The sequence below is a fragment of the Aegilops tauschii genome, chromosome 3 (assembly GCF_002575655.3).
Source record: "Aegilops tauschii subsp. strangulata cultivar AL8/78 chromosome 3, Aet v6.0, whole genome shotgun sequence".
Classification (NCBI taxonomy): Eukaryota; Viridiplantae; Streptophyta; class Magnoliopsida; order Poales; family Poaceae; genus Aegilops; species Aegilops tauschii.
In genome coordinates, this window is record NC_053037.3 from 153,598,314 (window position 1) to 153,611,501 (window position 13,188).

A 13,188-nucleotide genomic window follows, 5' to 3' on the forward strand; every position below is an offset into this window, starting at 1 on the left:
GTTTCCGACGGATTTCGCCGAGCACAAGCTACATGTCCGACCTGATGCCAAGCCAGTCAGGCAGCCCTTGTGCCGCCTGTCAGAAGAGAAGAGTTGTTGGAGAAGAGATAGCCCGGCTTCTAGCAGCCGGCTTCATCATGGAAGTATTCTTCCCAGAATGGTTGGCCAACCCAGTCCTTGTGCTAAAGAAGAATAAGCAGTGGCGCATGTGTATTGATTATACCAGCGTCAACAAAGCTTGCCCCAAAGATCCCTTTGCCTTACCAAGAATAGATCAAGTGACAGACTCCATAGCCGGATGCGAGCTGCTGAGTTTTTTAGATGCATACTCAGGGTATCATCAGATCAAGCTGAACCCGGTCGACAGGCTGAAGACCGCCTTCATCACACCATTCAGAGCCTTCTGCTACTTGACCATGACGTTCGGCTTGAGGAATGTCGGCGCCACGTTTCAACGTTGCATGCAGAAGTGTCTCCTCAAGCAACTCGGCAGAAATGCCCATGTCTATGTGGACGACATTGTGGTGAAGACGGAGAAGCGTGGCACGCTCCTAGAAGACCTCAAGGAAACCTTTGAAAACTTGCGCCGATTTCAAATCAAGCTCAATCCGGAGAAATGCGTCTTTGGAGTACCAGCCGGCCACCTTCTTGGCTTCCTGGTCTCAGAGCGCGGCATAGAGTGCAACCCTGTGAAGATCAAGGCCATCGAGAGGATGGAGGTGCCCACCTGACTGCTGGACGTGCAAAAATTCACCCGCTGCTTGGCATCCATCAACCGTTTCATCAGTCGGCTGGGCGAGAAGGCTCTTCCCCTATACCAGCTCATGAAGAAGACCACTTTTTTCAAGTGGAATGATAAGGCGGACGAAGCTTTTCTCCAGCTCAATAAGATGTTGACCACTCCGCCTGTCTTGGCGACTTCGACTGCTAAGGGGCCCATGCTTCTCTACATCGCCGCCACTAGTCGAGTGGTCAGCACAGTCATAGTTGTGGAGCGCAAGGAAGAAGGCAAAGCACTACCAGTCCAGAGGCATGTGTATTACCTGAGTGAAGTGTTGTCCGCCTCCAAGCAGAACTACCCCCACTATCAGAAGATGTGCTACGGCATGCATTTTACCGCCAAGAAGCTAAAGCCGTACTTTCAAGAGCACCCAATCACTGTTGTCTGCACTGCTCCGCTTGCCGAGATCATTGGAAGCGGAGATGCTTCGGGCCGAGTGGCCAAATGGGCCATAGATTTGGCCCCCTACACCATCTACTACCAGCCTCGCACCGCGATCAAGTCACAAGCGCTGGCCGACTTCCTCGTCGACTGGGCCGAGACCCAGTACCTGCCGCTAGTGCCGGACTCCACCCATTGGCGGATGCACTTCGATGGTTCCAAGATGCGCACCGGTTTGGGAGCCGGCATCATCCTCACCTCTCCCAAAGGCGACAAGCTCAGATATGTGTTGCAAATTCACTTTGCCGCCTCCAACAACGTAGCTGAATACGAAGCACTCATACAGGGGCTCCGGCTTGCCAAGGAACTCGGCATTCGCCGGATCCTGTGATATGGTGATTCCGACTTGGTGGTCCAGCAGTCGTCGGGCGACTGGGACGCCAAGGATGCAAATATGGCAAGCTATCGCTTCCTTGTACAGCAACTCAGTGGATACTTTGAAGGGTGCGAGTTCCTCCATGTGCCAAGAAATGACAATGAGCAAGCAGATGCCTTGGCACGGATCGGCTCCACCCGGCAAGCGATACCAGCCGGCGTCGCCCTGCAATGCCTCCTCAAACCGTCTGTCAAGCCATCGCCAGAATTAGACTCCATCTTCGTGCCGGCTCCTCCTGAAGCAGTCGGATCCGACATGAGGACCTCAGGAGCCGGCGCGGGGACTTCGGCAGGCGGTTGTGACGCCCCCGATTCAATCGTACACTAATCATACACGCAAACGTATACGATCAAGATCAAGGACTCACGGGAAGATATCACAACACAACTCTAAAAATAAAATAAGTCATACAAGCATCATAATACAAGCCAGGGGCCTCGAGGGCTCGAATACAAGTGCTCGATCATAGACGAGTCGGCGGAAGCAACAATATCTGAGTACAGACATAAGTTAAACAAGTTGCCATAAGAGGGCTAGCACAAACTGAGATACAGATCGAAAGAGGCGCAGGCCTCCTGCCTGGGATCCTCCTAAACTACTCCTGGTCGGCGGCGGCGGCCTGCACGTAGTAGTAGGCACCCTCGATGCAGTAGGAGTCATCGTCGACGGTGGTGTCTGGCTCCTAGGCTCCAGCATCTGGGTGTGACAACCAGGTAGAAGGGAAAGGGGGAAAAGAGGGAGAAAAGCAACCATGAGTACTCATCCAAAGTACTCGCAAGCAAGGAGCTACACTACATATGCATGGGTATATGTGTAAAGGGCCATATCGGTGGACTGAACTGCAGAATGCCAAAATAAGAGGGAGGGGTAGCTAATCCTGTCGAAGACTACGCTTCAGGCCACCTCCATGTTGCAGCATGTAGAAGAGAGTAGATGGTAAGTTCACCAAGTAGCATCGCATAGCATAATCCTACCTGACAATCCTCCCCTCGTCGCCCTGTGTGAGAGCGATCACCGGGTTATATCTGGCACTTGGAAGGGTGTGTTTTATTAAGTATCCGGTTCTAGTTGTCATAAGGTCAAGGTACAACTCTGGGTCGTCCTTTTACCGAGGGACACGGCTATTCGAATAGATAAACTTCTCTGCAGGGGTGCACCACATAACCCAACACGCTCGATCCCATTTGGCCGGACACACTTTCTTGGGCCATGCCCGGCCTCGTAAGATCAACACGTTGCAGCCCTAATTTTGTAACCTGGATGTATCACCTGAATATTCCTGTGGATGAAAATTGGCTGCTACTGGGGGATTTTAATTTCTTGCGTTCTTTGGATAACAGAAACCTACCTGGTGGTGATTTGAATGACATGTTCATCTTTAATGAGATTATTGGGCACTTAGGTCTTTTGGAATTGCCCATCAAAGGCAGATCTTACACTTGGTCCAATATGCAGGATACTCGACTGCTTGAGTAGCTAGACTGGTTCTTCACTTCTGTTGATTGGATATCTGTCTATCCCATGACTGAGGTGCTACCTCTTGCTAGAACTGCATCTGACCATGTGCCTTCTGTGGTTACAATCAAAACTTCTATTCCCAAGTCTAATCTTTTTAGGTTTGAGAATTATTGGCTGGAGCTGGAGGGTTTTATGGATTGTGTTGATTCTTCATGGCAGAAACAATCCAGAAAGGGGCATATTACTACTAGGATAGCTGACAAATTTAAGTCCCTGAGAATGTGTCTCAAGAGATGGCAGAAGAACATTTCCAAACTGAAAACTCTAGTATGTAAATGCAATACTGTTGTTCTGCTTTTGGATGAGCTTGAGGAATATAGACCACTTTACAGACATGAATCCAATTTCAGAAAAGTGGTTAAAAATCATGTAGAGAAATTGCTCCACCTTCAATGTCTTTATTGGAAGAAAAGATGTACTATCAGATACATAAAAGTGGGTGGTGAGAACACCAAGTTCTTTCATGCTATGGCTGCTGAGAGGCATAGAAGGAATTCTATTGCTAGCTTAAAATTGCCTGATGGTACTTTGGTGACTGATCACTCACAAATGGAGGGTATTATATGGAATTGTTTTAAAAACAGAATGGGTTCTTCCAGGGGAATTAACATGGGTTTTGAACTTTCTTCCCTCATTGAACCAGTTGAGGGTTTAGATATTCTCACTAAGCCTTTGGAGAAGGAGGAAATGGACAAGATTGTCAAGCATATGCCAGTTGATAAAGCTCCAGGTCCAGATGGTTTTAATGGTCTCTTCTTCAAAAGGTGCTGGCACATAATTTCTCAGGATTTTTATGAACTGGCCCAGGCTTTCTTTGATGGTACTGCTCATCTGGAAAATATCAATGACTCATATATAACTCTGGTGCCTAAGAAGCTCTCACCTGAAGAGGTGGGTGACTTCAGACCTATCTCTTTAACAGGAATGGGTCTTAAGTTCCTATCTAAGATGGCGGCCAATAGGTTTCAAGAGGTGATTATGCAGTGTGTTCACAAGAACCAATATGGTTTCATAAAAAGCAGAACAATTCAAGATTGTATTGGGTGGACTTTTAAGTATTTACACCAGTGCCACCAGGCCAAGAGACCAATTGTGATTCTAAAGTTGGATTTTGAGAAGGCTTTTGATTCCCTTGAGCATGAGGCAATAGTGCAAATATTGAGATATAAGGGCTTTAATGAGAAGTGGATTCTTTGGATGAAGCAACTTTTGCCCACGGGTACCTCATCTGTTCTGCTTAATGGAGTTCCTGGTAGGAAGTTCAGATGTAAAAAGGGTGTCAGACAGGGTGATCCAGTCTCTCCCCTCCTTTTTGTCCTAGCTGCTGATCTCCTGTAGACTGTAATCAATGACATGTTCACAAGGGGCATTCTTCATCTACCTATACCTTGTCATGACCAGGATTACCCTGTGATTCAGTATGCTGATGACACTTTAATTATCCTGCCTGCTGACAAGGACCAACTTATAGCTCTGAAGGACATGCTCAAGGTCTTCTCTGTGTCCACTGGTCTTGATGTGAACTACCACAAATCCTTTATTATTCCCATCAATGTGGATACTGCTGTCATGACTGAATTAGCTGCTGCATTTGGATGCCAGATTGGGAAAATGCCATTTACCTACCTTGGGTTACCAGTGGGAACTACAAGGCCTAAAATGGTGGATTTTATGCCATTGGTGGACTGCATGGAGAGGAGAATGTCAGCTAGCTCCTCTTTTTTAAATCAGGGGGAAAGACTGCAGTTTCTAAACTCTGCCTTGTCTTCTATGCCCATTTTTTTCCTTTGCAGTTTGGCTGTTCCTGCTGGAATTCTAAAGCAATTGGAGAGAATCCAGAGACAATGCCTCTGGAGGAAGAATAGGGGTGAGCCTGCCCCTCCACTTGCTGCTTGGGACCTTATTTGTAGGCCAAAAAACAAGGGAGGCCTTGGTATTCTTAATCTTGGTGTTCAGAATGTTGCACTTCTGCTCAAACATGCAAATAACTTTCCTAATAAAAAGGATCTCCCATGGGTGTCTTTAATTTGGGATTCCTACTATCATGGCAGAGTACCCCAAGGAACTTCTGATTGTGGCTCTTTCTGGTGGAAGGATATATGCAAGGTCATGCAAAACTTTAGGGAGTGTGCTTGGGTTCAGATTAATGAAGGGGACACTGCCCTCATGTGGTCAGACAACTGGCAGCTTGATGATCAGGTGTCTAGCCTTCAAGTCAGATTTCCCAGGCTCTTTTCCTATGTTAAGTACCCCTGGATCACTTCTAAAGAGTTCTTGGACTCTCAGGACATGTTCCAGCACTTCCACCTTCCTTTGTCCAGCCAGGCTTTTGATGACCTGGCCACTCTCCAGTCTCTGTTGGGCGGCCACAATAGAGCACCTGGGTCCAAGGATATTTGGTTTTGGAATGGCACTGCCAAGGGATACTCACCAAAGTTGTTTTACTCACATACTTTTGCATCAGAATCCTTCAACCCTTTGACAGCTTGGATCTGGAAGTCCTCCTGTACAATGAAAATCAAAGTATTCGCTTGGATGCTTATTATGGATAGGTTGAACACCAAGGACATGGTGGAAAGGAGGCATTGGCATTTGGAGGATGGAGTAAATTGTGTCCTTTGTCCTTTGCAGACTAGGGAAACAAGAGATCATCTGTTCTTTAATTGCAATTTTAGTGTCAGAGTTTGGAACTATCTGCAAATTGATTGGTCATCTGGTGACTCCATGGCTGATTTGGTTATTAATGCTAGCAGGAGTTTTAGGAAGCCCTTCTTCACTGAAGTGGTGTTTATTGCTTGCTGGAATATCTGGATTCTCAGGAATGCTAAGGTCTTCAGGCATGAGAGAGCTGGATTCAATAAATGGAGAAGTGCATTCATTCATGATATTAGCTTAATGCAATATAGAGTGAAAGCTGCCTATAAGGATGATCTCCTTAGATGGATCTCATTTCTGCCGCCTTGAGGCCAATATTCTGTAATACTTGTTTCTTCTCCTTCTTCCCTTAGTTTAGTTTGATTACCTCTTGTAATCCCCCACAATACTTGTACTTGCTCTCTCTTTTTCAATAAAGTTTTGATATGCCGTGGGGGTTTCCCCTACAGTTCCCAGTCAAAAAAAAAACAGAGAGGTCAGCACGCCGGTGTAAATCCTATGGCGCAGGGGTCTGGGTCCAATCCGGCGCGCGCCGCTCAGTCGCTAACGTCACGACGGCTTCAGCTGATACCACGACGTCGAGTGCCCATAACTGTTCCCGCGTAGTTGGTTAGTGCGTATAGGCCAGTGGCCAGACTCAGAGCAAATACCAAGATCTCGTTAAGCGTGTTAATTGAAGTATCTGCGGACGCCGACCAGGGCCAGGCCCACCTCTCTCCTAGGTGGTCTCAACCTGCCCTGTCGCTCCGCCACAAAGTAATAGTCGGGGCCGTCGGGAACCCAGGACCACCTCTACCGGGATGGAGCCACCTGTCCCTTCAGCCCCCATCTCCGAACAGTATCATAGGTAATGTAATAGTATAAAGTATATAGCATATGCCCGTGATCACCTCTCGAAGTGATCATGGCCCAGTAGTATAGCATGGCAGACGGACAAGAGTGTATGGCCACTGATGGAACACTAGCATCCTATACTAAGCATTAGGATAAAGGTAAGGGTAACAACTGTAGCAACAATGACAGGCTATGCAGCAGAATAGGATTAACCGAAAGCAGTAACATGCTACACTACTCTAGTGCAAGCAGTAGAGAGAATAATAGGCGATATCTAGTGATCAAGGGAGGGCTTGCCTGGTTGCTCTGGCAAGAAGGGCTTGTTGTCGATGTAGTCGATCACAGGGGTACCGGCAGCGGTCTCAGGGTCTACCGGAAAGAAGTAACGGAGGGGGGACTAAATAAATAACAGAGCAATCAAAGCATCACAAAGCATAACATGACAATACGCGGTGCTAGAGGTGACCTAACGCAGTACTAGGTGCTACCGGCGAAGAGGAAAAACATTCGGGAAAGTGTTCCCGGTGTTTGGCATTTTCGGACAGATGAAATGGAGGGGGATTGTTGCATGTTCGCTATGCTAGGGACGTGTGGCAGATGAACCGACTGCGTATCCGGATTCGTATCGTCGTTCTGAGCAACTTTCATGTACAAAGTATTTTCATCCGAGTTACGGATTATTTTATATGATTTTTCAAAGTTTAAAACAATTTCTGTAATTATTTTAAAAACTAAAATAGAGTTATTGCGTCAGCATGACATCATCATGACATCGGCAGGGTCAACAGTCAACTCTAACTGGATTGACTGGTCAAAGGGGCAGTGGGGCCCAATCGTCATTGTCTTTTTAATTAATTAACAGTTAAATAGCTAACTAATCAGACAAATTAAATTGGGTTAATTAACATGATTCATTAAATTAATTAATTTTTAATTAATTATTTAAGTAGTTGTTTTTTTAATTATATTTTTTTAGAAAAGAGGGCGTGGGGCCCCGCTGTCATAGGCCCAACTAAAACTAAGGCTAATATAAATTAGTCTAACAAAAGGGCTTGTTTTAACTGGGGATTAGTCCCTAAGCTAGCAAAGGGCCGGCCACACATGGCTATGGCAAAAGCGAGCCACACACATAACTCACGCACACACACGGCGCACACACACACTGCGCTCTCACACACCACGGCCATGGCCTTTGCCGTGGCTAGCAGCAAATAGAACAGAGGCAGGGCAGCGCAGAAGCACGCAAGGAGCATCAGCAGTGCGGCGCCAGCGGTACGCGGCAGCAGCGGCCAGCAGCAAATGGAGCAGCAGCGCAGGCACACACATGCAGTAGGGGCGGATGAGCACGGGACAGCAGCAGCGACAACCGGCAGCACCGGCAAGAACGACAGCCGAAGAAGTAACAGGCGGTAGCGAGCGCACGCACGTACGCGTACACGGGGGTTCGAGCTCGACGGAGATGACGGCCTACGACGTCCAAATTGAAGGGCTAAAAGGGGACCTGAGGGAGAAGCTCACCCCGGTTCCCGTGGACGAGGTTAGAAGGTCGGAGGCGGCCCGGAGCAGTGACAACGACGACGAGTTGGTGACGTCCGCGGTGGAGAAGGGCTCGATGGCGAGCACACGGACCGTCCCGGCTTGAGGTGATCCCCGGAGCAGACGGATCCGGCCGCGGCGGACCTCCTGGACGTGCTCCCGCATGCCGGAGACGACGGTGGCCGCGGATGACGGCGAGGAGGTCGGCGGGGCAGTGGCGGACCGGTCAGGGCGTCGCGACGTCGGCGGGCGCAGAAGGAGGGGGCGCGAGGGAGAGAGATGCGAGGGGCTAGGGTTCCGGTGGGGTGTGGGGGTGCCCTTATAGGTCAAAGGGAGGGGCTCGTGGCAGCGGAGGTGGGCTGGTTGTTTAGCTAGATGGGCCAAGTGGCCCAAGGGGGGAGGGTTTCTCTTTTCTCTATTTTTTATATATATATTTTCTGTTCCAATGTTAGCTACTGTTTTCTATTTAAAAGTAAGATCAAATGAGTTGTGTTAGATTTGAGACTTGTCACATAAATCACGTACATTATTTCTAGGAGTCACAAAAAGTTTGAGGCCAAAAGGAATTGTCTAACCATATTTAGAAATTGAAAAGGCCAATTTTAAATGCTGCTAGACCACTAAATAATTTCCAGGGGCACTTTGGGAATTCAAAAGAGGTTGGTTCCAACATGAAAAATATCCAGGGATTATTTGCCACACTTTGAACATTTTAGTTTTCATGTTTGGCAAATTTGAAATTTTGACTTTGAATTTGAGTTTGAACATGAATAGTGATTTGGATCAAGTGAGGATTAGCAATAGTAATGTGATGACGTGGCACCATTAGCAGGGGTTTACTGTAGCTTAATTATCCGGGCGTCACAGCGGCTCGGGGACTGCAACAGTCGCACCCGGCCTGGGGACTTCAGATCCCGGCTCAGGGACTGCAACAGTCGGCCCGGGGACTTCATCGACTCAACAAGCGGCAGCCAACTCCAACCCGCCGCCTCCCAGCCCAACCGCCCTCGTGTAAATTGCAGTTCTGGCAGCACCAAGGCGAACAAAGAGCTGCCGACCGATGAGATCTCGGCTCGACAAGTGCAACGTCGGGCAGCAACATACAACATTGTCAACAGAGAGCTTGTAAGGCGCAGTGTCACTAGTGTGTACCAGGGCTGCGTGGAGCCGGAGACAGGCCAAGCAATCCTCAAAGATATCCACCAAGGCGAGTGTGGTCACCACGCAGCTTCAAGATCACTTGTTGCCAAAGCTTTCCGCCACGGTTTTTTCTGGCCGACTGCTCTAGAAGATGCCAAAGACTTGGTCCAGATGTGTAAAGGGTGCCAGAAGTTCTGCTCCAAGCCACATCTGCCGGCTTCTGCACTCAAGACTATCCCCATTGCCTGGCCCTTTGCCGTCTGGGGGCTCGACATGGTGGGACCATTCAAAATAGCATGCGGCGGCATGACTCATTTGCTTGTTGCCGTGGACAAATTCACCAAGTGGATAGAAGCGAAGCCAATCAAGAAGTTGAATGGTCCGACTGCTGTGACTTTCATCGCCGACATCACCATTTGCTATGGCATACCACACAGCATCATCACCGACAAAGGCACAAACTTCGCCAAAGGTGCCTTGGCTCATTTCTACGCGACGCAGGGCATCCAACTGGACTTAGCGTCCGTTACCCATCCGCAGTCAAACGACCAAGTAGAGCGAGCAAACGGCCTCATTTTGTCCGGCATCAAGCCCCGGCTGGTCGAGCCTCTGGAGCGTTCGGCTGGCTGCTGGCTCGACGAGCTGCCGGCCGTCCTCTGGAGCCTGCGCACAACTCCGAACAAGTCAACCGGCTTCACGCCTTTCTTCCTCGTCTACGGTGCCGAAGCCATCATCCCGACGGACATAGAATTCGACTCCCCTTGAGTCACCATGTACATCGAGGAAGAGGCCAAAGAAGCACGAGAAGACGGCGTCGATCTGCTAGAACAGGGCCGACTATTGGCACTCAGCCGGTCCACCATCTACCAGCAGAGTCTGCGCCAGTACTACAACCGGAAGGTCAAGCCAAGATCCTTCCAAGAGGGAGACCTTGTGCTCCGGCTGATCCAGCCAACAGCTGGCCAGCACAAGCTCTCGGCACCTTGGGAAGGCCCCTTCATCATCAGCAAAGTTCTGGGCAATGACTCTTACTACCTGATCGATGCTCAGAAGCCTAGAGCACGCAAAAGAGACGACTTCGGCAAGGAGACAAAGCGGCCATGGAATGCAAATCTCCTTCAAAGATTTTACAGTTAATGCAGTATGTACCACGCTACCTTTTGTATTAAGTAGGAAGACTCCGGGTCCCCCGAGAAGAGCTCGGGGACTGCCCTCTTTTATCTATATGAGAAGTATTATGCCTATGAATGTGTTATTTCATTATTCTGCCTGGCACAGGGTTCGACCAGTCGGCCCAGGGGCTCGCCGCCTTGTACTATGTAGTACTTCCTGCAGCCGGACAAGTAGTGTGTTGGCACTTAAACCTTCTCCTGCCAAGGCCGCAGCTCGCGGAGCGACTGTCCGGCAGGCAGGGGTTAAAGGCAGAAAAGGGTGCCCACATGAAAAATGGCTAAGGACCCAAAGCACGTACATAGTTCAAGCCGGCTTCCCGCCTTATCGACCGGCTGCTAAGCAGCCGGCCGACCGGCTTCTACTTAACTTGCTAAATGCTCTAGTCGGCTAAGTACTTGCCTTCCCGAAAGTGGCTAAGTACTTGAACCAGCCACAGTCCGCAGAGCGGCTGCTTGGCTGGCAAGACGGCAACCAAGGGAGGGCGGCAAAGGAAAAAGGCCAAGGAGCAGAAAACAAGAAGAGACAGAACTCGGCAAAAATATTTACATGTCAAAAGGCCCATTGTCCAGCATTCAACAGAGTTTGAAATACACCCGCGGGTGGAATTGTGCAAATTTAACAAAGTTTGTCGAGACTGATAAAACAAGAAATGTAAAGGTAAGACGACAGCCTAGGGAGCAGCTGAGGGGGCCGGCTAGTTGGCGGAGTCGGTGGTGCCGGTTGGTGGAGTGGACGGCTGGTCTGTCTCCGCTTGCTCGCCTCCAGCAGCAGTCGACGCACTCGAGCATGGCTCGTTGCTCGAGGCACGCTCAAGCCGAGGCTGGTCGTCCTCTCCGACCTCTGGCGCATCTTCTCCGCTTTCCTCATCCTCCTCGCCTTCTCCCTCGTCGCTGGAGTCGATCACCTCGGCCGAGTCGTCGTCGTCCTCCGGGTTCAGCCCAAACCACTCCGGTGGTGCCTTGGCGCCATTCTCAGTCAGCTCTGGGATGAAGATGCTGGTGTTGGTGTACTCGACGATCGCCGCCGCCCGTTTGACAAGATCACGCTCCACCGCCACCAACTCCTCCTGGGCTTCCTGTCGAAATGTGGTCAACTGGGCTAGATTTAGCCCAGGGTACCACACCTTGACGAACTTCAAGGCCCGGTGTGCTCCAGCCTGGGCCGACGAACCCTTACAAGCCTCAAGGCGGCCGGCCACTACCTCCAGCCAATCGGCAGTCCGACTGGGAATGCACGGAGCCGGCATGTCTGGCCAGAGGGCAGAGATCGCCTGGGCCCCGACACGTTGAAGACGACGCAGCATCCGATGAGCCAGCCGAAAGCGGGCCTGGATGCTGAGAAGCTGCTTGCTAAGGGACCGGGGGGCATCAGCAGTGATCGGCGCACCTTCAGCCCTCCGTTCCTCGCGATAGGCCTCGATAGCCTGGTTGGCGGCACCAGAGTGGCCAGGGAAAAAGTCTGCACAAGAAGAAAGCAAGTAAGGCAGAAGTCAGAAGCTAGAAGTCGGCCTGGTCAGCAGCCGGCGGCTCAAAGAAAGAAAAAAGAAGAAGCTTACCATCAACTATGTCTTCAATACTACCGAAGCCGACAGTCAGCAGCGTCTCTTTGTCGGCCCAAGCGGAGCGTTCAGTCTCGAACTCGGCGAGGAGATTGGACTCTTTCACCTTCGCCTTCTTCTGAGCCTTCTGGAGAAGCTCCGCTTGCTCCGCCAGTTGTGTGGCCAGCCTGTCATGCTCCTCGGCCAGCTTGGCGCACTCTGCCTCCTTGGCACACAACGCAGTGTTGGCTTCGCCCAGGTGCTGCTGCAGGACGGTGTTGGCCTCTGCAAAAGTAGAGGAAGAAAAAGACGTCAACAATCAACAAAGAAGAGGTACAGTTGCCGGGGAGATCCGGCCCGACTACTCAGCAGTCGGCCCAAACCTCGGGGACTACAGCCCGCAGGTGTGCCAGCGCGCCCCCGCAGAGAAAGAAGTTCTCAACGATCAGCAAAAAAGAAATACAGTCACTGGAGAGATCCGGCCCGACTGCTCAGCAGTCGGCCCGAATCTTGAGGACTACAGCCCGCGGGTGCGCCAGCGTGCCCCCACAGAGAAAGGAAACAAAGACTTACTCTGGCTTTCGGACAAGTCAGCGGTTCGCTGGTCCAGCTCCCGGACGTTGGAGTTGAAGGTGGCCGCGCGAAGGTTATGATAATCCTAGAGTGAAGAGATCAGACAACATTAGTACTCGGAGCTTGCCAATTAAAGTTCCGAGCCGCCTGCTCAGCAGCCGGCCCGAAACTCGGGGACTACACCCAGTGGGTGCGCTGGCGCGCCCCCACAGAGAAATACAAGAACCAAAGACGAAGAAGTAAGAAACATACCCGGATGGCTGCACGCGATTCCAAGAACGCCTTGTTGCAATGCTTGAGGGCGTCGGCCTCGGCTCGGAGCTTGGCCTGGACGTCTAGGACCGCCTTGTTTAAGGCTCCCGTCCTGCCTCCCCGCACCATGTCAGCGGGCGAGGCGCTGGTCGCTTCGGCATCTGGGACTGATGAGCTCGCGGCGCCGGCTTCCAGCGGTCGTGGTGCTGAGGCCACCTTCGCAAAGCGACGGCGTGTTGGTGTGAGGGCCTCAGGAGTCGGGCCCATCACCACCTCGTTTCCGGCCGGTGGCGCCGGTGGGGCAGCCGGCTGCTTGTCTCGCGCCCCTCCAGACGGCGGTGGCGGAGGCACGACTACGTCCGGCATGACGAC

The 13,188-nt window shown here is 50.8% G+C and overlaps 1 protein-coding gene across 1 annotated transcript; it reads left to right on the forward strand.

The window, feature by feature from the left end:
- The first annotated feature begins 3,584 nt into the window (after positions 1–3,584).
- LOC141042789 (uncharacterized) lies at positions 3,585–6,080 on the forward strand. Its single transcript, XM_073511686.1, has 3 exons — positions 3,585–4,412; positions 4,518–4,819; positions 4,910–6,080. The coding sequence occupies exons 1-3, from the start codon at positions 3,585–3,587 to the stop codon at positions 6,078–6,080; spliced, it is 2,301 nt and encodes a 766-aa protein (XP_073367787.1).
- The last annotated feature ends 7,108 nt before the right edge of the window (positions 6,081–13,188 follow it).

Coding starts and splice junctions, on each gene's coding strand:
- LOC141042789 (XM_073511686.1), top strand. CDS start 3,585: ATGGCTGCTGAGAGGCATAGAAGGAATTCTATTGCTAGCTTAAAATTG. Junction 4,413..4,517: donor GTGTCAGACAGGGTGATCCA/GTCTCTCCCCTC, acceptor TGTCATGACCAG/GATTACCCTGTGATTCAGTA. Junction 4,820..4,909: donor GACTGCATGGAGAGGAGAAT/GTCAGCTAGCTC, acceptor TTTCCTTTGCAG/TTTGGCTGTTCCTGCTGGAA.